This window comes from Musca vetustissima, unplaced genomic scaffold (assembly GCF_032173495.1).
Source record: "Musca vetustissima isolate MV318-11 ecotype Yass unplaced genomic scaffold, APGP_CSIRO_Mvet_v1 utg1735, whole genome shotgun sequence".
Classification (NCBI taxonomy): domain Eukaryota; kingdom Metazoa; phylum Arthropoda; class Insecta; order Diptera; family Muscidae; genus Musca; species Musca vetustissima.
Window position 1 is genome coordinate 147,953 of NW_026887582.1, and position 25,892 is coordinate 173,844.

At 33.3% G+C, this 25,892-nt stretch overlaps 3 protein-coding genes across 3 annotated transcripts in view; 2 read left to right on the forward strand and 1 right to left on the reverse strand.

The window, feature by feature from the left end:
• LOC133335168 (uncharacterized) overlaps positions 1-25,892 on the reverse strand; it is a 400,201-nt gene that overhangs the window by 98,966 nt on the left and 275,343 nt on the right. The window lies entirely within an intron of this gene.
• Positions 1,464-25,892, forward strand: part of LOC133335151 (laminin subunit alpha) — a 607,777-nt gene continuing 583,348 nt past the window's right edge. The window contains exon 1 of the mRNA XM_061543454.1: positions 1,464-1,480. The gene's annotated coding sequence lies outside the window, so the exon portion shown is untranslated. The remainder of the gene's footprint in view (positions 1,481-25,892) is intronic.
• Positions 14,467-25,892, forward strand: part of LOC133335172 (phosphatase and actin regulator 4-like) — a 35,467-nt gene continuing 24,041 nt past the window's right edge. The window contains exon 1 of the mRNA XM_061543476.1: positions 14,467-14,665. Coding sequence (XP_061399460.1) covers positions 14,500-14,665 — 166 coding nt within the window. The 5' untranslated portion in view covers positions 14,467-14,499. The remainder of the gene's footprint in view (positions 14,666-25,892) is intronic.

Consider the following 25,892-nt stretch of genomic DNA (forward strand, 5'->3'; position numbering starts at 1 on the left):
AACATTATTATCTTACAGATTTTCAATAGATGTCACTCCAGAAGCATCCAACAGATTGAGAAAACAATTAAAATTTTTGAATAGGTAAATATTCTCCAAAAAGATCCATATCTTTATTTATGTACATATATTTTGTAATTTCTATTTCAGATGCTTCAATATTTCAATCATTTCGTAGAAAACGGATGTTAAAAGCGGCCAAGAAACACAAGAAATGCAAATGTCAATATGGCGGAGTAAAAATTCTGATAAAATTAAATGAAATATAAACTATGTACAATATAAATTATGAAATAAATAAAAAATACAATTTCCGTATAACATTTATATTTTCAATTTTCCAAACTGTTATAATAGCCAATTTGCTATATATTTGTAACTAGTGACAATACTTAAAAATGGTATCCACCCAAATGACTGGTTACTGGTAATGCAGGCAGGGGACAATTGACTTCCCCAATGACATACCCATGTTAAATTCAACAGTCTAGGGCATGATGTGGTAACTAGTGGTAGTTACAGGTAATTAGTAAAATAACTAGTTCATAACCAGTTACTCGAACTACTGGGTATGTATTAGAATTTTTTCAAAAATATCTCTGGCTTTGTTTCAAATTTAGAATAAATTCAAGCTTCAGCCAATATCGTATGGGATATATGTCATCTGTCGTTTTTCTATGTTCAAAAAATATATTTGGCATAGTCCCGTTTTAGGTACTTTGAAGATAGGAACAAAGTGCCTTTAATTCGGTATTTCCCTGCTAATTATCGGTTTAGTTTCCTTTTTTGGCATAATGCCCACATAGTGGTGCTGTTTTTTACTTGAGGAAAATGTCACATGTTTTGAATACTATGTCAAATAAATTCAAAATAAATTGGAATATATTCAAATGTTATTCCCTACTGGATTTTGGAAAGAAATCAGAAGATTTCATTCATTTTTCGCGTTAAAAATTTCCACTTGTTGGTTATATTTATTTTATACACATAGTTGCTTTTTTGTTATTCAACTGAAGCTGCCCTATCTTGTATTATTGTACCACGTTCTTGCCTAAGCAATATATATGATGTATAATTTTCGGCATTTATGGGTTGTTTTTACACCCACATACATTTGCAAATACATTGCTAAACAAATGTTGTGAACCACAAAGCACACGAAAAATAAATTTCAGCAACTCCTAATAGGGAATTTTCCTAAGATCTCAAAATCCACGAACCTAGACCCATATGCAATTAAGAAGGCAAAGTTATATGAGGATATACCTATCGGAAATAAATTACACAGAAACACTCCTCACACCCCATAGAGCATGTATAATATCGTTATATTATATTATACGTTATTCGATGAAAATCAGCAGATTACATCCAAGCAAAAAACTAGGAATATCATTGCAACTTCGATCAAGTAGCTCATCTCGAAAGAGAAATAAATAAAAATTATTTCACCTTATTTTCCAAAAATAAGGTGAAATAAGTCTGCAAACAATTATCAGATTTGAACCTTTGTAGGGAAAAGACTATGTAGAGATAAGTATACTTGACGTATCAATATTTATTTTAATTGGAGTGTTTTCCATCAATTCTCTTACTCTTACTTGGTTTTGACAATTTTTGGCCCCGGTGTGTCATTTCTATTTTCTTTTTTTGGCGAAACAGAATAGTAATTGAAAAGCTCTAGTTTTTCGTTTGTAAATTACTTCAAGTTAAATATAACTAAACCTAGCATAGACCCGCTACGTTTTCAGCGAATCTTTTTATAGGTAAAATAAATAAACATTAGTTTAGCGACACTATATAATTTTGGATTAAGCACAAATTGGAAACATTTTAATTATAGGTTTTTTTATTAAATATCATCTATCATACTACATTTAAAAATAATTTAAACATTTTTATGAATTTTTCAAGTTTTGAGATATAACTAAGTATTGCAGCAAGTAAAAGTATTTTATGTTTCAAGGAAAAACTATTTCATTAAATGATGGTTACAATTTATGGTAAAAGATAGGAGAAAAACCATACAAATACAAAAAATATGTATATATTGTTTAATATATAGTTAACAGATTTTTAATAGTTTAATAATACTAGTAAATATTTCGTATTAATCTAAATGAAGATGTTCTGCTTTGCGATCCAAATTTTTCATTGATATTTCCCATAAATGTTGAAATCATTTCCTCTTTGAACCGTCTGTGGAGTTGTGAGGTTGAATATCGCATGTTTAATCCAAATATCGCTTTTAGATGTTTATTTTGAATTACTTGAAGCTTTTTCATATACGTGTTAGCACAAATCCTTGACCATATTTGACAGCCGTATGTCATTATTGGTCTTAAGCACATTTTGTATATGAGTAATTTGTTTTTTATATTTAACATTGATTTCCTGTTCAGTAAAGGGAATAGAGCACGTCCACATTTTGTTGCCTTTTCAGCTGCATTTAAAACATGTTCTTTAAAGGTCAATGATTTGTCTAGTGTTATCCCAAGATATTTTATAGACTTCTGTAATTCTATAGTACATCCAGAAATGCATAAAGTGGCATTTGGAATTCGCTTTCGGGATTTGTTAAATGGAAAGAGAATAGCTTGTATTTTTCCTTCATTTATTTTGATTTTCCATTTATCGAAGTATTTACCAAGATGCACAAATGATTTCTTCATCCTCTTTATAATGGAATTTGATACCTTTCCCGATGATATTATTGCAGTATCATCAGCATACAGAGCAACTGCTTCATTCGACATGATTTTTAAATCTGATGTAAATATCGAATATAAAACTTGTAACGAAGCATTTCACATAATTATTACTATTACTTATATACGTTATGTTGTTTTCACTATTTTATAATTTGACTAATGATTATTCTTAACAAAATTATATTAATTTCCCAATATGACTTATACTTGTTAACATTAGTGTTATTGATCATATTTTACTCAAATGTAACATTATTGGAATAATTGGAAAGTTTATGTTCACTCATTGCAAGATTTGTTCTCAATTACTCTTTGTTACAAAACTTTGTTTGCTTCCGAATTCTAATATAATCATAACCAATTCTTGTAAACTAGGCATTCGATGACTATTTGCGGAATAATAAACATCACCAAAAATTAAACAAACATCAGCGCATTTTTTTGAAAAGCCTAGAGAGGCAAATAATAAATAAAAAATTATAAAAAATATTAAACCTGTGCGTAGGCGAACTTGTGCTTTGACACTGTTCTTGCCTCGTGCAATTATAAAATAATATTATATTTAGTGGACAGCTTTGACATTAAGTCTGGCTTTGACCCTAAATATTTATAATAATATTAATACTAATTTCAAGGAGTCTCATCCCCTTCAATGGCGCCCAACGATAAAAATCTACAAAAATTTTAATAAAATCAAGTAAAAATTCGGAATATGTACAAAAAAAAATCCAACAATATAGGCGCACATTTGCAAAACTGCCCTACATTCCTAAAAGAGACGTCATAAACATCGCTGTTTGGAGCTGCCGACTGCATTGCCGTTGTTTCCACCAAATTGTTGTTGTGATAATACAAATTCTCACTCGATCTGCGAAAGTGTGTCATTGTTGTTGTTGCTTTGGTACAGTGGTTGCTGTGATCAATCGTCACAGTTGGAGCTGCGAACGTGTGTTATTGTTGTTGCTATGATCAATCGTCACAGTTGGAGCTGCGAATGCGTGTTATTGTTGTTGCTGTGATCGATTGTCACATTTGGAGCAGTTGTGTGTTGTTGTTGTAACATCATCGCATACGACGCATGTTTGGTTGTTTCAAAGTAAATGCATGTAAAGAGATTGAGTGATAATTCATTCTCTTATACGATCACAGAGAATAATTGTTCTCCATAATAATATTGAGTGTTTCCAAAAAGAGAATTATATTGGGTATTGAGAGAAGAGTACCTGAATCCAATTTATATTCACCACTGGTAATTGAGAATATTGGAGTATATTTAAACACTCTCTACCAAAAGAAACTCTCTGATCTCATTAAACACAGTGTGTCTCGATATTATTTTCATAAAAATATTTTATGCAAAAACAAGCGTAGAAGTCCACGTCTTACACCAAAAACATCGCAAAATGTGCAGGTAGCTCAGAACCCAGTAGTTAACCGTACTTCTGCCGAAGACCACGTTAATACTTCTGAGGTAAATTCTCCACATAGTAATAGATCTGCTTCCGCATTACCAAATATGGATGATATTCTTAGCTATTCCGCACACAATCCAATTACTCCTCAGGATTCTGGAAGTTTACCACAGATATCTGGTGCTAACTCTGTTCCAAATAGTTCAGTGAATATAACCCTGACACAAGGTCAATTTATGGACCTACTAGGAGGATTAACTGTTAGGCAGGAACCGAAGTCGACGTTCGTCAATTGTAGTGCCCGTTTTAATGGCGGAAGAAATTCAAGCAAGGTTGATGATTTCATTGCCACAATTTTAGTGTACAAAGACGCACAAAATGTTTCCGATTTCCTAGCTATAACAAGTTTTCCCTTATTGCTTGAGGGATATGCTTCTACATGGTGGCAAGGGGTAAAAAGTGAAGCAAAGACCTTCGATATGGCGATAGATATGTTAAGAAAAGCTTTTTCACCCCATAAGCCCGATTGGAGAATTTTTGCAGAGCTTAGGCAAGAAAAACAAAAGCCGTATGAATCAACTGATTCATTTGTTTGTAAGAAAAGACGCTTATTTGCCCAATTATCTGAAAAATTATCAGAAAATACGATGCTTAATATGATATTTTCCCAAATAAATATATCGATTAGAAAAAAGATAGCAAGAGATAACGTTACTTCTTTTCAAGATTTGCTACAACAAGCCAGGGAAATAGAAATGCTAATCATGGAAAATAAGGGGCCAAAATCTGACCAGATAAAGAATGCAAAAAGTCATCATACGGAAAATATTGATAAATCCTTACTTCGCTGCTCATATTGCAGAAAAAAGAATCACACGTCTGAATCGTGCTATAAGAAGCTTGAGGCTGACAGGAAAAAACAGCCAAAAGTTCAAGAAACCACATTAAATTGTTATGGCTGCGGTGCTGCCGGCTACTATAGGTCAAATTGCCCAAATTGCAATAAAAACAACCCATTGAATAGCCCAAATAAACTAGACTTTAATGCAGTCAATAACAATATAGTTGGAAGAAATGTACCCACAGTGGATATAAATATTAATGCTCTTAAAGGTGAAGCCTACTTCGACACAGCCGCACGTACAAGCGTTGCAGGATATACATTGTTTCAGAAATTAAAAACAATGGAAGTCGATTTTCAAGAGGTTAAAGCGGAAATAATTATGGCTGATGGTATACCCCGAGAAGAAGTTGTTTATTCAACGATCGTTAAGATCATTATTGGAAAGCGTTTAAAACGCATTCGTTTCATTTGCTTGCCTTGGGCCAAAAGCAATAGAACTTTATTGGGAATAGATTTCCTCGAACAAGCTGGAATCGTCCTGGATTTAGCCCAAAGGAATTGGCATTTTAAAGATGACCCCAATACAAATTTTGAATTCAAAATGAATGAACCTATGTTGGTAAAATCAATACCTCTCACTCAAGCCAACATAATGGAATACAATTCGGTAGATAAATTTCTGGGTTGGTTTGAGAATTCGAATACATTACCACAAGATGGAAAATCTACACCGAAGAATTCAGATATTTCCACAGTTTATGATTATTCGCCAGGTGGAATTAACAAGATTTTTGAAGGAAGTATTCCTCCAGATTCATCTACAATTACGGAATCAAACTTATTTCCACCATTAAAACGCGTAAAATATAATAAAAATACTGATAAATTTCAGTCGTTGATTCAATTAAATGCTATTGATTTTAAATTAAGAGAAAATGAAGCTAACAATTTAAATGAAGATCAAAGAAAGATATTAGAAAACTTATTGGAAGAAATGAAGCATGTTTTTGAGGATAATCCAAAGCCAATCCCACAGGTGGAACATTTTATTGATACAGGAGACCACAAACCAATTTCTTGTCCTCCATATCACATTTCTCCAAAGATGAAAGAAAAACTCAAGGTAGAAATAGATGATATGTTGGAGAAAAATATTATTAAAGAAGAAGAATCTCCATGGGCATTTCCTGTAGTATTGGTACCGAAAAAGAACGGAGAAGTTCGAGTTTGTGTAGACTATCGCCGATTAAATGCGATCACTACAACAGACAAGTATCCTCTACCAAGGATGGATGATTTGTTGCATGCTGCAAAAGCATCATCATTTATGTCAACAATCGATTTAAAATCTGGATATTGGCAAATAAAAATGGCTGATAAAGATAAAATAAAAACAGCATTTACAACACCCTTTGGTATATACGTATTTAACAGGATGCCATTTGGATTAAAGAATGCTCCAGCAACTTTTCAAAGGCTTGTGGATAAATTTCGAAATGGTCTTCCTCAAATAACAATTCTAGCGTATCTGGATGACATCATAATATGCTCAAAAGATTTTAAGTCACATATTTGTGATCTAAGAAAATGTTTCGAAAGAATAAAATCTTTTAACTTGCACCTCAATAGAGAAAAGTGTAAGTTTTGCAAACCTCAAGTAAAGTACTTAGGTCACATTTTAACTAAAGACGGATTAAAACCTGATCCTGAAAAAACAACTGCTGTCTTACAAAGAGAATGTCCTAAAAATTTAAAGCAGTTGATTTCGTTTTTACAAACATGTTCGTGGTATCGTCGTTTTATACCAAATTTTGCCGAAATTTCAAAACCATTATCAAGTCTTACAAAGAAAAACTCACAATGGAAATGGACTAAAGTTGAAGATGAAACATTTAATAAATTGAAACATCTCCTTGCAACACCTCCAATCTTACAACAAATAAATGAAGCTGAACCATTTATCTTGAAAACGGACGCAAGTAATTATGCGCTCGGAGCTGTTTTACTCCAGGGGGAGAAAGAAAAGGAGCACCCTATTGAGTATGCAAGTCGCCTTTTGCTACCCGCAGAAAGGAACTATTCAACAACAGAAAGAGAGGCCTTAGCCGTTGTTTGGGCAGTAAAGAAGTTCCGGGGATATATTGAGGGTTCGGAAATATTTGTCCTTACTGATCACCAACCATTAAAGTGGCTTTTTAGCCTTAAAACTCCGACAGGTCGTTTAGCGAGGTGGGCATTAGAGCTGCAGTATTTTAATATAAAATTTGGATATACTCCAGGACGACAAAACGTCGTAGCAGACACCCTATCCAGGCCACCTTGTTCCAAAGAAGCACACGTCCAAGAATGCTGTGAATGTTTTTCGTTTTACATAGATTTTCCACGACAAGGTGCTGCCGAAATTAGAAATTATCAGCTTGAAGACGAAGAAATAAAAACTATAATAAATGCTTTCGAAAATGATAGTATGGACGTCTGCAGATACACCAGCAAAGGATTCTTTCTCCTAGATGGAATTTTATATCGCTATTGTTCCGATCAAGATACGGAAAATGGTCAATTAGTACTACCAAAATCGATGCGAAATAAAATATTATGGCGTTTCCATGACGATCCCACAGCAGGACATTACGGCATTGAAAGAACAATCAACCGAATTTCTCCACATTATTATTGGAAAGGCATGAGGGCAGAAATCGCCAACTATGTGAAAAAATGTGATCAATGTCAACGCTATAAATCAACAAATTTCAAACCACAAGGACTATATCGCACTGTCTCAAGTAATCAACGCTTTGAAGTTGTTGCTATAGACCTTGTTGGACCACTTCCAAGGACTTCGCAAGGATATCAATGGATACTGGTAATGGAAGACATATGTAGTCGTTGGATTGAACTATTTGCATTAAGGGAAGCTACTGCCGAAAAATGTGCGATGTTAATTTTAAATGAATTGATCTTGCGATATGGTGTTCCAAGGCGAATTCATACTGACAATGGAAGTCAATTTATATCTGCAATAATGCAAAAACTAACGTATTGTTTGGGAATTGATCAAACTTTTACCCCTGTATATCATCCTCAAGCAAATCCGGTGGAAAGAAAAAACCGAGATTTGAAAGCTCAACTTGCTATGTATGTTGGGAAAGATCACACCAAGTGGGATATACATCTACCTATGATTAGATTTGCTATGAATACTGCAAAGTGTGAGAGTACAGGATATACAGCTGCATATATTACTTTTGGTCGAGAGCTGAGAAGTCCAATGGAAGCTCACCACGATTTAAAATCGATTATTGTTTCTGAAAACTTTATTCCTCAAATAACTCCTCATTTGAGAAAGTTAGCCGATATTTTGAGAAACGTGAAAGAAAATGAAGATAAGGTTCAAGATCGAAACCAATCATACTCCGATGCAAAACGTATACCAAACATAAAATATAATATTGGAGATAAAGTCCTGGTAGCAACACACATATTAAGTAACAAAGGTGATAATTTAACATCTAAATTTGTACCCCGTCGTGATGGACCTTATAAAATAATAGAGAGAAAAGGAACATGTTTCACGATTGCATCAGAAGATAATCCTGACATTCCTTTAGGAACATATCATGCATCAGATCTTACTCCATATCAGGGATCCACGGATACACCTATATATCCTTTGAGAAAACGTGGACGTCCTAAAACAGCAATCAAGGAGTCAAATGCAACAATAGATGCAAGAATCAACAACAAAAATGACACACACACAACATCAAGTTTTGATCAACACACTAAAAATTTCCAAGCAACTAACACACATACACCGTCTGAAGAAGAAGTACAAACTACAAATGCGGAAACTAAGAGAATTCTTCGGCCAAGGCAAAACAAAAAGTAGATCCTGCCACATCATCGGGACTATTTCAGTGGCAGAGGGGGAGCCTGTAACGAAGCATTTCACATAATTATTACTATCACTTATATACGTTATGTTGTTTTCACTGTTTTATAATTTGACTAATGATTATTCTTAACAAAATTATATTAATTTCCTAATATGACATATACTTGTTTACATTAGTGTTATTGATCATATTTTACTCAAATGTAACATTATTGGAATAATTGGAAACTTTATGTTCACTCATTGCAAGATTTGTTCTCAATTACTCTTTGTTACAAAACTTTGTTTGCTTCAGAATCCTAATATAAGCATAACCAATTCTTGTAAAAGATTCATTCGATGACTATTTGCGGAATAATAAACATCACCAAAAATTAAACAAACATCAGCGCATTTTTTTGAAAGCCTAGAGAGGCAAATAATAAATAAAATATTATAAAAAATATTAAACCTGTGCGTAGGCGAACTTGTGCTTTGACACTGTTCTTGCCTCGTACAATTATAAAATAATAATATATTTAGTGGACAGCTTTGACATTAAGTCTGGCTTTGACCCTAAATATTTATAATAATATTAATACTAATTTCAAGGAGTCTCATCCCCTTCATCTATTATTTATATTCATTGCCACCAGGGAGACCCACAACTGTCGTATAAATAGTTATGGTGATTTAAGCCTAAAAAAGCTTATAAACCGAATAAGTACACGGTACTATGAACAATTACATCAAAAATGAATATTTCGTAAACCATTTGATTGTGTTATACAAAGGATAATTCATTGAGTTTTTTTTATTAAATTGAAGACATATCCAGATTATTTACATTTGAAATACTTCAGGCGGAATGCTATGTAAATTTGATACGTATTTGCCTATCGAAACGAAAAAAGACAAATTCCAACCAAGTCAATAAGCAATGACTTATTTTTGCAATGTGTTTTCTAAACATAAATCCAATGAGAACTCGAAGGATCGCTTATTTTTAATATGAGCATTGAATTGGATTTGGTATCAATTAGACTTATCCACATATTGTGTAATGTATGAGTACCATCGTTACATGCATGAGATAACCAAAAGTGTACCTATGTCACAAATCTTACAATTTGGTTTGGAAAATTGAATTCACAATATTTTGTAAACAATGAATTAACATTTTCAATAGTCAGCTGTGCTTGACCCATCACCCTATTCACTGAAAATTTGTATTACAATTTTCCATATTTCTTATAAAAACTACAAACATTTTTCCAAGAAGTTCATATGAAATTATTCTCTTCGTCAAATCCCCACATTCATCTTAAATTGAAATTAATTAAGTGCTTCCCGTTTTCCCCCCCATACGGCGATGATGATTGTGATAACAAAACCGAATCATAGAAATGAGGTGCCAGACAACCACAAGACTTGAGTGTCATTGAGAATTATTATCACTCCTCTCTCCCACACTCTTGGTATTTTTCTTTTCTGTTTTATTTTGACATTACATTTAACACACATTTAATATGAAGTATCATTAACTTAAATGTTTCATATGCTGCACAACACTTGATTCCCACCCCCTGCCCCCGATCTTCCCCATCACCATACTGGGGCTGTCTGTCTGTCGGTCGATCGCCTACACCACCACTTATTCGGTTTTTATTGCAAAACCAAAATCCCGTAAATGGATCGAAGAAGAACGACATAAGTAAAGCCTAGCACAACAAATGGCTGTCTATGGCAAAGAAAATCGAGGCAATTGAGCAGCGCTCACACCACTGACTGCTGGCATGAGAGACAGGCAGACATAACGACAGATAGACTCAAGTATGCCTTTGCACAAAGTGACAGCATCCAAGACAAAGACAAAGTTAACATTGCCGAAGACTCAAAATGACATACGAAATAAAAATAAAAAACCAACAACAAACGACTACAATGCCTGAGAGCAGCAATTTAAATTGTACTTGAATAGAACAGAACTGAATAGGAGAATAGAATTGACGATAAATGAATAAAAGCAAAGCAAAAAACAACAAAGCATATGCAGGCATTTTATTTAAATTGAAATTAAGAGAGTATGTGGGAGTGGCAGGAGAAGAAGAGAGGAGAACGTTTTCAATTAGGAATGCCGATCCGGATGCTGATATTTTAGATTTGAATGTTTGGATTTGATACGGCTTGCAGAACTCTACAAAGGTACAACTTAAAGTATTGACCATAAATTTAGGAAAATGTTTACCCTGACTGGTTCGTGTTTGGTTTGTGTAAATATAAAAGACTAACATTTGTGTCAACTTTCTTTAGATTTCATCTTGATGAAACGATTATATAACATAAATAATAAATAGAAATTGTTGCAGCAACAGCATCAACAACTTTCCCAATCATCAACCACCTCCCAAGCCTCACATCTCCTCAATAATAGCCGTAACAACATAGCTTCTTTAGTGGCAACCATCAATACCGTTGACCAAAATTCGTATAGCGGAGGTGGTGGTGGAAGTGGCAAAAAAATAGAAATATCAGTAATCCCTTTCTTATTTTCACAGACATTAATACCTTTACAATTGTTTAAATTTAAAATAAGTATTATTTCGTGCAATTACTCCACATTGTATACAAATTAGTTTAAATAACAAACTCTAATTTCAAAATCGACAACCCTAACAAATATACATGACATGCATTCATTACTAAGGACCACGAGAGAGGCATTCCAAGGAATTTAAAAAAAAAACAACTCCTTAAAGTTGTGGTCTTTATTGGAGAATGTCAGACATTTGTTTAATATCCTAAAATCCGTTCCCACTTCTCCTTGCAGTTGCTGAGAAATGCTAAACATCATATCCGAACAGAACACAACACAACCACTTGAAAGGCCCCCACAAATAAAGGGTAGCAATCGGAAATATGGGAACTGTGTGGTTCAGAGAAGGGGGAAGATAAAGACATTACTATACAGCCGGTACCCTTCAATTCATTGTGAATGAGAATCAAAAGACGATGCATAAATTGAAGGGAAGTCGTAATGAACAATTGAGTGCTTTCTTTCGTCTTTGCCCACTCATTGTAGTGGGTACTTGTACATTGTCTTGTTCTGTATGTTCTCTTATAATTGTTGTTATTATTGTCTTCCGTGTTTTGTTGTTTTGTTCGGTTTGGGTTTTCATGAACAACATGTGACAGCAACCTAATAACAACAGCAACAATCGCAACAGGAATACAACTTGCAAGATATGCAAAGCTGCATTTATTCCGACCAGCTTAAGGAGGAAATGAACAGCTTTTTCATTCCATCTTCCTGGTTACTTGGACAGTGGAGAAGGCTAAAGCAAAGAACGTCTGCAATAAACCATTTTTGGTTTTTATTCCTTATGTTTTACAAAATATTTCTTCCCTCTAAAGAAGGACCATATTCAATGACAATGCGCTAAGATGAGGAAAATTACAAATTCTTCGAGGCTAAAATAGCAAAGGCAGGCATATACATTATGATTCGATCAAAAATGTGCAAGTGTTAAGAGAAAATAGGCAATACCTTGCAAATAGGGTACCATATTTAAATTCAAACATTGTACATCAACATATTTTATATGCGTAATTTTAACATTTTTTGCTCTATCTTGGCACATGGACTCCGAGTCTGTAGACTATGTAAAACATTCCATATGAGATACACGTGTCAGAGTAAATCAGAGTGGAACAGAACTAAATTGAGAATATGTGTGTGAGAGCGTTACTGTGACAACATCATCAAAAATGACTGACGAAATGAGAAAAAATATAATACGTGTTTAGCCATCACCGCTATCGTACGATTTTGTGCATGAATGGAGTAAATATATACTGCATACATCATAAGCTAAAAGTATGTATCTGCGCGCAAAGCCGGCTGATATTCTCCAACTAGTTTAAAATGAGAATGGCGGCATAGAAAAGTATTTTTTGTTTGTTTTATATTTGAAAGAACATTTTTTATTATTTTTATTTAATTTTCTTTTGGAGTGATCTTTCCCCCGTTATTCGGAAATAGAGGAGTAATCTACGAACAAATAATGCATTGTGTTTAAATTGCATTGTGTTTAAATCGCGATTACAGTTGTAAACGTTATTTCAATATTATTTTTATTAACTAATCTTTGCGTGTTTGCTTGAATTTCGAAAGGTGTCCACACTACTTTTGTATAACTTTTCTATGAAATACTTACACTTGATTTGTATATTCTTTCTCCCTCCCCACCTTTCACAGTTCTAGCTGCCATATCTAGCCATTTAGTGTTGCACAAATAACGATCGTAAATATCTATATATTCGTGTAATATTTATGTAAAATAAACCGCGTAGAATGTCAATGTGCGAGTATCTATCAGTCATCATCATCTTCAATGTAAAGTAAACAAAGTCAACGTCCGTCCAATCACCTTACACTTTGTGTGTCGCCAAAGAAATTCCATTAAGCCAAGTGCAGAAAATTCCATTTAATACCCTTTTCAAATATTGACATAAAGTGTATCACATTGCTGCTGATACACGTCGGTGTCGGTGGCAGTGAACAGTCAAACTAAATTCACCTACCTATTCAACTACCGGTGAGTCGTTCGGTCGGTCGATTTGTGAAACATCAGCTGGTCAAACTCAGATAGTGAAATGCCGTCAAATAATCAAGGGCCACAGATGAGAGCAGTAGCAAGCAGATAACCACTTCAAAGCCACCTGACTTCCAGCGGACGTACGCCTGGTGTTGGCGGTGTTGTTGATATTTCTTATCAGCGACAAGTGTGCGTAATTCGTAACAAATTCCGCGAGAATTAATTGAAATTGTTTGCGTGTTCTGTATGTGTGTGTATCTGATCAACTGTAGACGTGTTAGTGAATGTCGATTGCGGCCCGGTCGCTTTAATTGAAAACAAACACGCAGACTGTCGCTGAAAAACAATCCAGACAATCGTAGACAACGACGACTGACTACAACGCTAATTAAATAATTTACACCCCAAATTACTCGTTAATTTTTATTTGTGTGCGTGTGTCTCGTGTCTGCGAGTGTGAGGGAGTGAGACATAACGTCATTCTCACTCCCACCCAAAGATAACCTCCCCTGCTGCACTATGTCTATGCGCAGCAATAAATTAAATGCGGCAACCAATTTTGCTCAACAAGGCGGCCATGAGCAGCAGCAACAGCAGCAATTCTTGCCACCACCGCAATACCAACAGCAGCAACAACAGTTGCTGGCCCAGTTGCAGCAACAGCATAAATTCCAGCAACAACATCAACAACTTTCCCAATCACCACCCACCTCCCAAGCGTCACACCTCATCAATAATAGCCGCAACAACTTAGCCTCTTTGGTGGCTGCTATCAATGCCAATGACCATCATCCGTATGGCGGAGGTGGTGGTGGTGGCGCTGTCAAAGCAACATCTCCCCTAAATCCCCCACCATCATATTCAGCAGCCATAGCGCAGAATTCACCATTCCAATACATCAATCATTTTCAGCCGTCATCGAACAACGTCAATGTTACGGACGTCAATCCGAATAATAATTCGTTGGTCTTATCCTCGAACTCGACCGTGCCACATGAATCGGAAGATCCCAGAAGATGATCAGCATCAACAACAACAGCAGTTGTGTGTGGTGGCAAAGATGCAAAAGTCTGTGACAATAACGGTAACTCCACAACGCAGCAATTCCATGGATTATTTAAATTTCGAAGAGAAGCGTCAGCTGATCGCTTCGTCGTTGTCACTTTCGGATATTTTGCATTGTAATCAGCCGGGAAATGTTGCCGAGAACAAAGATCAATTAATTGGTAAGTAGAGATAAAATGCTATACTGTTGTCAAATAAGTATATAAAAAAGCGTAACATAAATTCAAATCCCTGTCTACAAGCAGAAGAAGAAGACTCTGTTCTGTAGAATAAAAATACAAAGTTCCCAAAAATATATTAATGAAGAAAAAATTGTAATTATAAATCCAATATTACAAACATAATTCATCACAATGCGTTTATAATTCGTGAATTGTTGGAATTGTAAATCCAACTTATTAAAATGTAATTTCTAGTTTAACGATTTGAAATTAATGCTTCAGAATTGCAACTGACATATTTTGAATTGTATGGCGAAGATAGGACCATGATGTTCATATTCTTCAAATTCGAAATTTATACACTCGATAAAACGAAGATTTATCATTACAATTTCTTAGATTTTAATTTTTTTCATAGGAAACAATTATATTTTGTGGTATAAAACATACCTATTATTCTTAATTTTATTTGAGATGACGTTCAAGCTAATTCACAACATAATACAACACAATCATGCCACCATGTGCCACATAAAACAACATCGAAGCGGTACAAGATGATGGCGATGATGTTGACGGGATGGCATTGTGTCATTAGTATTCCTCAAAACGAATTAAATTCAATTGAAAATAATGGATGTCGTGTCAGTTAAAATTTCAGCAACGTTTTGTTGGCGGGTCCAAAAAAAAAAAAAAAAAAAAACAAATATTCCCTCATCTCCTCTTCTTTCATTTGTCTCACACAAATTCAGACGACTGACAAACGATTGGTGTGTTGAATCAAACGACAATGTTCCACTCATGTCCACCTCCAGTATCATAAAATGCATTAAAGCATCGATTCAAAACTGCTCAAATTTGTATTTTAAACGAAAATCGCATATTTAAACTTAAACCGCCCATCATCGCCAGTACTGCGCAGATTAATTTCTATTATTTGGAAGTGAAAAAAAAAACACAACAAAACATTACTCGATTGTATTTGTGTAGAATACGAGAAAAGGAAAACAAATTGTATCGTGAAATCACAAAATCAAAATAAAAAAAAAACAATATTGCCTGTCAGTTAACTAAATATCATCGAGCTGATGATTCAAGGTTATTCTTCATCATAACCAATACATTTTGCATTCAATTTTACGTTTTGGGCTTGGTATTGCTTGTATTTGTGCATACGACTGGGAGGGAGGGGGCGGGAGTACTTTGCATGTGCTAACAATTAAATTTATGGTTGACTATTCATAAAAAATCCCTTTTTAATGTCATCGCCGCTGAAATAATATTTACTTGTGTCATTACCAATGTTTGAGTATTTTTAAAACAATGTTTGTATATACAGTTAAGCCTCGAATGATGCATTTTGGAATAGAATACGAGAAAATGCCCAATTTTATATATTGTTGGAGAAATTTAAATCCGATTTATGAGAATCATTTATTATTTCAATTTTTATTTAGCAATCGCACTTAATTGTATAATTGCTCTATAATATCATCCAACACCAGCCAATGTCTAATGCTTTCATAATTCGAATCTGTATTGTATGTATTATTTTCATGGTCATTTGTATTTCGATTTAATGTCACTTGGCTTACTGTCACTCGAGAGATGATGACTCATTTGATTGGTATTGGCTGTGACTGTGGCACGAGTTTGTCAATGTGAACTGTACTCAGTTACCTGGCTAGCTGAATAACAAAAAATAAAAAGTAACAGCCAACTCTCGTTTGTTGCATCAGTCTGTTGTCTGTAATGTTTGACGACTGATGATGTGTCTGTCGTTTGTTGCGGTCACTTGTCCATTCTATTTGTTGTAATGCATTTTCAAATGCCGGTAATAACATTTTCACTTCGTTTTTAATTAAAAATTCCAACCATTTCTCGATGGTTTTAACAATTACACACATACAAACACACATACACGTGTTGTGTGTATATGTGTGTGAGTGACGTTTGCAGTGTGTCTATGAAAGATTATTTATTTGTCTACATGTCTATAATTGCCCATTTATAATTGGATGTTATTTGTAATGTCCAATGATTTATTGCTAATTTGAACAGAATTGATATGAGCACCAATATCGTTTGTACAATAATGCGATTTGATGGAATGTATATATAAATGTGTCAGTCCTCAGTATTGTTAGTATTCAGACGATTATTGAATTTCACAAATTGCATTCGAAATTAGTTGTAGAGATCTTCAAAGTTCACACACATTGTAGTCTCGATACAGAATAGTAATAAGTTGTTCAGTTTCCCTAGAATTAGTAGTTACAAGGTTATGAAGTTATATGCACCGGTTTGTTGTATGATTTGTTGCCATATTAAATGTAACTTTATAATGCCTCTCTCATAGAAGTCCTGCTCTCTATTTGAAAAAAAAAACTCTAGTAGTCGATTTTCACAATCCTCCCTAGAGACCAATTTTTTTATCATTAAAGAAATTTTGCAATGCAAGAAAATGATTATAAACGCTTGGTGCCTAGTCCGGACTGTATGGCGGACCCATTAAAACTTCCAGTCCAATCTCCCAAAGTTCTGGCGTGTCACTGCAGATGTGTGTTGCCTAGCGTTGTCCTGGTAGAACACCTCTCCTGTTGGCCAATTCTGATCAATTGTAGATGTCTTCAAACAGTTTTACGGTCGATTTTTAGCTCCTGGGCGATATTACGACTGCCCACATTTGACCGGCATATTGGCAGTAGTAACATTTTGATAATTTCTCCGATTTTATCGACATTTTCGACGACCGACCTACCTGTGCAAGGTGCATCTTTAACATCAAAAATTCCTGAACGGAATCTACGAAACTAAAATAATGGGTTGTTGCCGTATAGGAACCATAAACACCATTCACAGTTTTAGCCGTTTGGCTTACATTTTCGCTTTTGTCAAAGAAAAACTGTAAAATGTGCCGAATTTTCTCTTTGTTCACTTCCATTTTTAACACCCTGTAACTCACAACTGAATGCACCAAACAAAAAACAGCAAAATAATTTTTTTACTGCGAAGTGACACCTTTCCAATGAGCATTAATCTGAAATTGTTTGATCGATAGATTAATTAATATAATATCAGTGTCCGATTTAACCCAAATTTGTACATCGTATTATTTTTGCCGAATCTCCATCCATCACGTCTGGTTCCTCCACAATATGTCGAAGTTTGTTATTTTAAGCTTATAAATTTTTAAATCCAGATATGGAATTTTTCGATTCAATCCTTTTAATACCTCCCTCCATAAACACAGACATTAAAACACAGTAATTTAGAAATAAATAAAAATAATATTTTTTTTTGGAATTAATAAATAATTTTCAATTAAAACATGTATTCGTTGAAATACCTTATCTCTAAGAATATACAATTTCGATTTCCTAACTCAGTTATTGGAATGTATATTATATGTATGTCATTTATTTATGTAATGCTTATCTCATGATTGCAATACCTATCTGACCCATCCCATCATTTTCTGCTTGCTATAATTATGTGACATTGCCTCTGTCATCGTTTCACTCCCATCTCCAAGTATGACTACTTTCTATAATTAGATATCACGTACTTAGATTAATGATTATATAATCATTTAATGGCTTTCTCAGAATACATGAACATACCCTCAAAGGAGCTACACTGCCTGAATAAATAAATAAATGAAGATGGTTTACTCGAAATGATTCGTCGTAACTACTCGATGGGCAAGCACAGGCACACCGACGACGTATATTATAATAAATATTTAATGCTACGCTTTATGCCAATCAAAATGTTTATCTGCTATATTCCCTACTGTTATTAGCCGTATTAATTTATTGGGAAGCTGTAGAACAATTCAAATGTGTAAGATAATATTTCTTTAAATCACAATTATCTAATTTGCAAGATAAGTGCTTTAGTTGCTAAGACTAATGTGATGTTTGACAATATTGGCTTAAATATAGTACTTAAGGTGAACTTACCGAATCTTAAATTGAATTCGAAAATCGAAACAAAATCATTGCCTTCTCTTAATTTTGTACTCATAAGAATCACAGTATTACATCTAATATCTGGTTCTTAGTCATTGCAAAAAGTTCGTGATTATTATAAATCGGCACATTTCCTCTTTCAAAAATATTCCAAAACTCACCATACCATTTCATCACAAATCACACTTTTATTTAATTCGAGTGTACATTTTTAGAACATTTTGCCTGAACTCTGTACAAGAGTTCATTAAACATTTTATGCCAAAATTAAAAAATTGATTGAAAATGTCTGAATGAAAAAGAATTCAAGCATTTAATGCACATGTTACCAATTTATCGATTATGGCGCTACACAACGAAGCAGAAATAAACGAATACGAAAACATTACTATACATTTCCGAAACACAGTCGTCCATAGACATGTCTATACATAGCAGTTTATTATGCGGCTGGCCGTATGGCAAATAAAATCAATTTAAACATACATTTTGAAAAGGGAGGATAGGTTCATCTGTCCATACCCCAGTACTGGCATAACGACCACAGACTAGAGCACTTACCTATCTCACCCTCTCAAAAAGCGATAAAACAACGGGAAAGATTCATTCAAAGTGATTTGTTTAAATATAGACCTCTTAAAACAGGAGATGCCGATTGGGCGGGCAGATATTGGCATATGTACGTGTATATGAGTGCCTCTCGATGTGTGTGTCTGTGCGAATTGTGAAATGAATAATGGTTTATGTTGTCCATGGTCGCTGTGGTGTTTTATAAGCTATGCATCATCATCCGTCTGTCTGCCCTGTGTGCCTACCGATTATGATGATAATAATTTATAATTTTGTAATAAAAGCTTAAACCAGTAAGGTTTTGTAATTTGAAGTTATCATCAGCGGCGAAACAGTCTCCTCAGCATCATTAAAATATTACTGTCCTTATCATCAGCATAAAATAGCACCTCTCATTAAAACAAAAACCAACAACAAATACATAAAAGCTGTTATTATCCTGCCCATGTGTACGGAACAAGGTCAATGTTTGCTGAATCAGTGTTGCCGACAATTTTAAAGAGTGCCTTTGGGTCCATTTGAGTTTATGTATACTGTGAGAAAAGCTGTAACAATTTGTTAAATCCTCATAAATAGAGTAAACATAAACCATTACACAGAAAAAATTAATGAATATTTTCATCACTTCATTTACAGCTAATTTTTTCCCATATGCTTTGAATACAAGTAAAAATTCTTAGAATCAAGAGCCTATTGTTTGCCAAAAAATGTAAATATTTCATTAATATCACAAATATTTTCCTACTTCGCTCTGCCACTATTTGCGCTCATTTTACCTCTCTCTCTCTCTCTCTCTCTCTCTCTTTTTTAGACAAAAACTTAATAACTCCTACCAAGAAAAAAACACCGCAACCACCATTCATTATTCGGCTGTATTTTGGTCTTGTTCTCCGCCTCTCCCCCTTACATGGTGTTTGTTATTTTGCACCCGTCCATTGTTTCTTTATTTGAGGCACACTTACCTCTGCATTGGCCTTACAAAATTCGCATATGTATTTTCCAAATTATTTCGATATAAATGCTAACTGCAATATATCAATCAAGTGTTGATACGAGCCCAACCCAATGATTAACATTGTTCTAAAAATCGAATAACTTATTGTTTTATAATGGGTTTGCCGACTAGGTAAAGTTGGGATATCGGATATTTGCTAAGCAGGGCTGATTTAAGCATTACTTTGTTGTCTATTTTCAACAATCAACCAATAATTATATATGTAGATTTTCTATTGATTCTAAATAAACACTTTTTACTAAAGAATAATGGAATTTCTATTCCGTAAATGAAAGTAATGGTACAATTGGCTATAACCTGTATAACCTTAATTTTTCCTTTCATTCTAAAATAATGAGCTGTAAGACAAATTATTGTACATTTAATGCCCATTAACATAAAGATAACATTTCTTCAGTGTATAAATAACCCAAAGGCCTATCTACATATTATGTAGATATGTATGTAGATTTGTCTGTCGTCTGCTTGAAAAGTGACATGATTAATTATGTTTAAGTATATGTTGCTGTTGTTTTTTTTTTTGTTTTACCGAAAATACTTGGCCACAACTAATATTTCATTCGGAAAGGCAACGTACCTACAATGACCAGAGTCGTATTATGTCGCCAGATGTGTGTACAAGTGTTGTGACCACCACCATTCATATCATTCGCGTCAGTTTGACACTAAGCCTGTCCACCACGTACATTTCACAATTAATTAATTTTATGTCATTATTACATGTGTGCTTGTATTGTTGTAACTTTTAAAAAAATATGTGTACGTTTGTTTCAAAATCGTTCGCAGGATACAGGAATATAATACAATTGCAAATACAGGAGAAATCTTCAGAGATTTTAAGAGGGCCCATGAAAGGTTTTTAATCGTGAAGGTGACACCATTTTGAATATTGCTGTTAAAAATTTATTTTCTTATGTTGGGGTTGAGTTCTCATAGTTTTTGATTCCAAATATGCTTCGGTTTATAACCAAAAAATAAATGTATTTATCTTACTGTCCACTGTTGTGTTTATGTTCATTTAACATGGAAAATAGTCATGATGTTATTTTTCATACAATTTTAATTACTCGCGAACAACGAATGGGTGGATGGTGGTAACAACTTTTACATGAATTGTTATTCTGTATTTACTCACTTATACACGTTAAAAAATTAAATGGAATATCGAGGGAGGTTTACTGCGATTTTGAAATATTGTATTTAATTATGAATCGAAGATGAGTAGAAGATGAATGTAAAACAAAGTTAAAATTAATAAAAAGTCCATTCATGCTTTTCAGCCAATTCATCCGGTAAACATTTTTAAGTTGTTCATGCAACTTCACCCAGAATATATTGTATTCGTTATTTATAAAAAAAGTTTAGGAATAAATTTTTCTAATTTTTGTTATTTTTAGTGCCGTTTAATGTTCACGTTAAAATCGACTACATATAAACGATGTGGTAATATTCTAAACGCCACCAATATGAATGAATTCATACGCTTCAGATTTCATGTGAAAACAGGTTTCATGCTGAAGTATTCAATTTCAAAAGAAATAAATGCCATGAGCCAAACTTGCCTTTAAAGCGAGCACGTTTTATTTCTCTGTGACGTCGATGTTGTTAATATGAAGTGTGAAATCTTAACCTTTTTTAATTCAGCGTGGAAGATGTGTCATATTTCCCTCATATAAAAATATAAATCAATGAAATTTTGTTGGCTATTATTAGAATGATAATAATCCCCGATGTTTTTCTTAGTGGAAGATTTGACTCATAATGTTTTTATTTATATTTAAGTGCGTCAGATCTTCCACTTGTCTGTTAAACGATCCATGTTATTTCTACTTGCCATAAACCAAAAACAAACAAAAAACAACCTAATTAGCAAAAAATGAAAATTGAATATGGGGAACATTGGTGTTTTGTTTTGGTTTTTTCTCTGCTCCCCTCATAATGCTGTTCTCATAAACAACAGCACCAACTTTTTTAGTTAGATCAATTATAAACCATAAGGAAATGTTTGAAAACAAAATGGTTTTATTTTAGTTAGATTTGTTTCTTTTTGTGAGAAAGAGAAATCATCAACAAATCTTCCAAAAGAATAAAGAAAAAAAATTAAAAGAAATATTAAAAATGAACAAGGTGTCTGAAAAGTTACGACTCATCAAGAGAAAATGTGAATCTATTATTGTTATTTCACTCAGAAAAATATTTTAGATAAATAAATAGACAGTATCAAAACTGATATTATTGGAAATCACATGCTGACCACAATGACAAGCTACAATTCCGAGCTTAAAACGCACTTGTCGTGTGCGACAGCTGTATTAGAAAAACGTTATGCTTGCAATGAACTACCAAACTCGATATAGCCATAAGTTTTCCTGTTCATTACCGGCTATATACGCAATAACCAATGTTTTCGTGTTTTTACCAATGTGTAATGCCTAGTTTTTGGTGTAGAATATAGAAATGCCACTTGACTTGTTATTCTCATAAATATCTAAATGTTTATTATTACTTCCATATTTACTTGTTTTTTCTCTTTTCTTTCATTTCATTTCCGTAAACATAAACACACATTCGAAACTTGTCATAGCTGTTAATTATAAGTTGTGGCGGCGGCAATTGTCGCTAAAAATATTATTTCGAAATTAGGCACTTATTTCCTCCATGCACATCTCGCGATGTGTCATTTATTTTGTTGCTCATTCTCAAAATAAAATTTGTGTGAAATGACAAAAACAAATCATTATTAGAAATTATTTTTGTCTCAACAATGTGTAGTAAATTGATATTTTTTTTTGTTTTCTTCAGAATTTTGAGGGTCATATTTAAATGAAACAAGTTTTGTTTTTAGAAATGATAATATTGAGAATCACATTAAAAGAAAATAAACTTTTTCGTGCAAGTTGAAATTTAATTAGATGTATTCTAAGGAGAGAGTTTTATCCTATCAGAAGTGAAGGAGATCATACCTTGTGATTGCAGTCTTTGCTGCTGTAGTTATAATATTCGAAAGACCCCAAACCAATTAGAAGACGAACAACATATCTGTCAAATACTGCCTATTTCTTTATACGAGGGATTTATGCTCCATTTGAAAGACATCGGCCTAGATTCGGAGTTATGAATGTATTTCCACCTTGACGACATTAACATAGCTTCCTGCATAATTAGGATTTAATGCTTTTTCAATTTTAATGTTTAAAATTTATGTTTTTTTAATGATCTTGTTTAATAAAGCATACACTACAGAATGTGATAACGTAAAATTTGTCCAATTATTTTTTTTGTCTGATATTCCACCCGCAGTTCTCGTTTTTGAGAAATATAAAGCAGAAAAATCTTTTACTGCAATATATTCGTTTTATATTATACCATTCCAATGTGTGATGTATACTTTTAGGCAAAGTGTTTTAAATCAATGTGTGATACATTGCAACAGTTGTATAAACCTATTTAAACTGATTATAAGTAACATTTAAATGAGTCCGTTCTATATTGAATTGCTACACTTTTTATTAAAAAAAAAAAAAACATTTTCAATATATTCCGATTTAACAAAGTCAATTTAAATCAACACATTCATTTTTCATGTTTGTGTTTAGGTTATCAAATTGATTGTGATGACGAAAGATAATTTTATTTTTAAAACACAATTCGGGCCTTTCAACCATTCCTAGATTGTTGCTACCTATTGAAGGGTTTAAGACTGATTTTTTTTTTATAGAAAATTGTTTTCCCTTCCTTTTTTTCCCGTTGAGAAAATACATCTTTTGTTTGGTTTTTAGGCTCCGAGGGTACCCACACATTCACAATGATAGCATTCCCAATGGTTTTTTCTAGTTTCCCATTCTATTTCCGTAGCATCATTTTAGTCTTTCTCTCCTCTGTCCAATATAGTGTCAGTTATATTTATCTGTGTATCTTTATGACAACAAAATAAAGTGAATACTTTGTTCGGTATCAACTTTTCTTTTTTCTTGTTAAATATATATTTTTTGTGTCCCGTTGCTGATATTGTTGCCACATCCTGAATGCCATAGTTTCCTCTATGGCCTCTATGAATATTTGTCCAGAGTTGGTTTCAAAAACACACACACACGCATGCATTTTATGTGGACCTGCACATATGGTTGGGTAATTGCTTTACCCCGGAGACCAGTCTCACAGCCAGAGAAGAGTAAAGAAGGATATTTGTAGCCAATGTCCTTTTGTGAAATATTCTGTTGATTTTTTGTCTTCAGTTTTCGTTTTTTTTGCTTAGATATTTGTCTTTTGTTTATTTTACTTCGGTCGGTGGTAAAGGGGGGTGTACTGGCACACAAAGCATCTATAACAGCTGTTTGCTGTTTACTCTTGTCCACATTGTTATGTTGCAATTGTCCTGTTCATCAACATTGTGGATTTTGTACCAAACTGACATAATTAAGCCATTGTGGCTAAAGTTTTAATTTGAAAAAAAAGAAACAAAATGTGCTGAATGAAGTAAAATAGAAAGAGATTATTTTTGTTCTTTAATATCTTTTAGTTTTGAATTATTTAAGCAGAATTTATTTTGTATGTTTGTGTAGGAGTTGTAGGTTACTTATATACATACCACAGAGATCCACCCGACTTTATATGGCGTAAATTGTTTTTTTTTTTGTATGACACTCGAGTCTCTGTGGTCTGGTGTGTGTTTTAGAGATTACTTGTTTAAATTGTCTTGATGAAGATTTAAGATTTGGAACAGTAAATTGTATTTAAATATTGTATTGTATTTTGTCATTGTTGCAATTGTAATTTACTACTATTTCTACTACAATTAAAAAATAATACATTATGGTTTTAAGTGGCCCTTACATGTATAGATATTTCATTGTTATTGCGTTGTATGTTAATTTATAAGTCTCGGTAAACTTAACTTAGTCTAATCGAATATTGGCATTTAGAGTGGGGTATTCAAATATGGTCAACATCAATGCAGTTGATTTTCCAGCCCTGCATTGAAAATATATCAATAACGACACATCGCTTTTAGAATCGAAGTTCGCCCTTTCCTATCGTTATAAGCGATTTCGACTATACATAGATAGCAAACTTAATGTTTATTTAAAAAGGATTTTGTTAATTCCCTGTCCTCACTAAAGTAATTTCATTAAATAATTTAGATGTTCTTAGGTGGAGTTTCCTACTACAGTAATTTTAAAAAATTGTTTAGATGTGGAACTCGATCTAAGAACTCATAATTTTTTGTAATGTGTTTCATGAAATCATTTTTGCGTGACCTTCGACCAAGAAATAACAATAATTCCCTCACATATAATACACGCAAGCAAGCATTTTTCTCCAAAACACTTGAGCAACATTTTCGGAATACTCCTTGCAAGATTCTCGTGGGATATGTAGTAGAAAACTTAGAATTTGTTTTTAGAAAAACAGATTTTTTCAAAACTTTAATTAATGAACGAACAACTAATTTTATTCGAATCGTATTAAAATTCCCATCATCAATCATAATTACATTGTTTAATTTTTGGTTGCAATGAAATTCCCACACTCCAATACAGATTTTATTCTTTCAAATAAACATTTTTGCCCGCATCAATAATTTTCTACATAAATTTCATTGTTGTAGCAGTAGCAACATGAAGTTTTGGAAAATATATTCCATTACATTGGATATTATTTTAAGAAA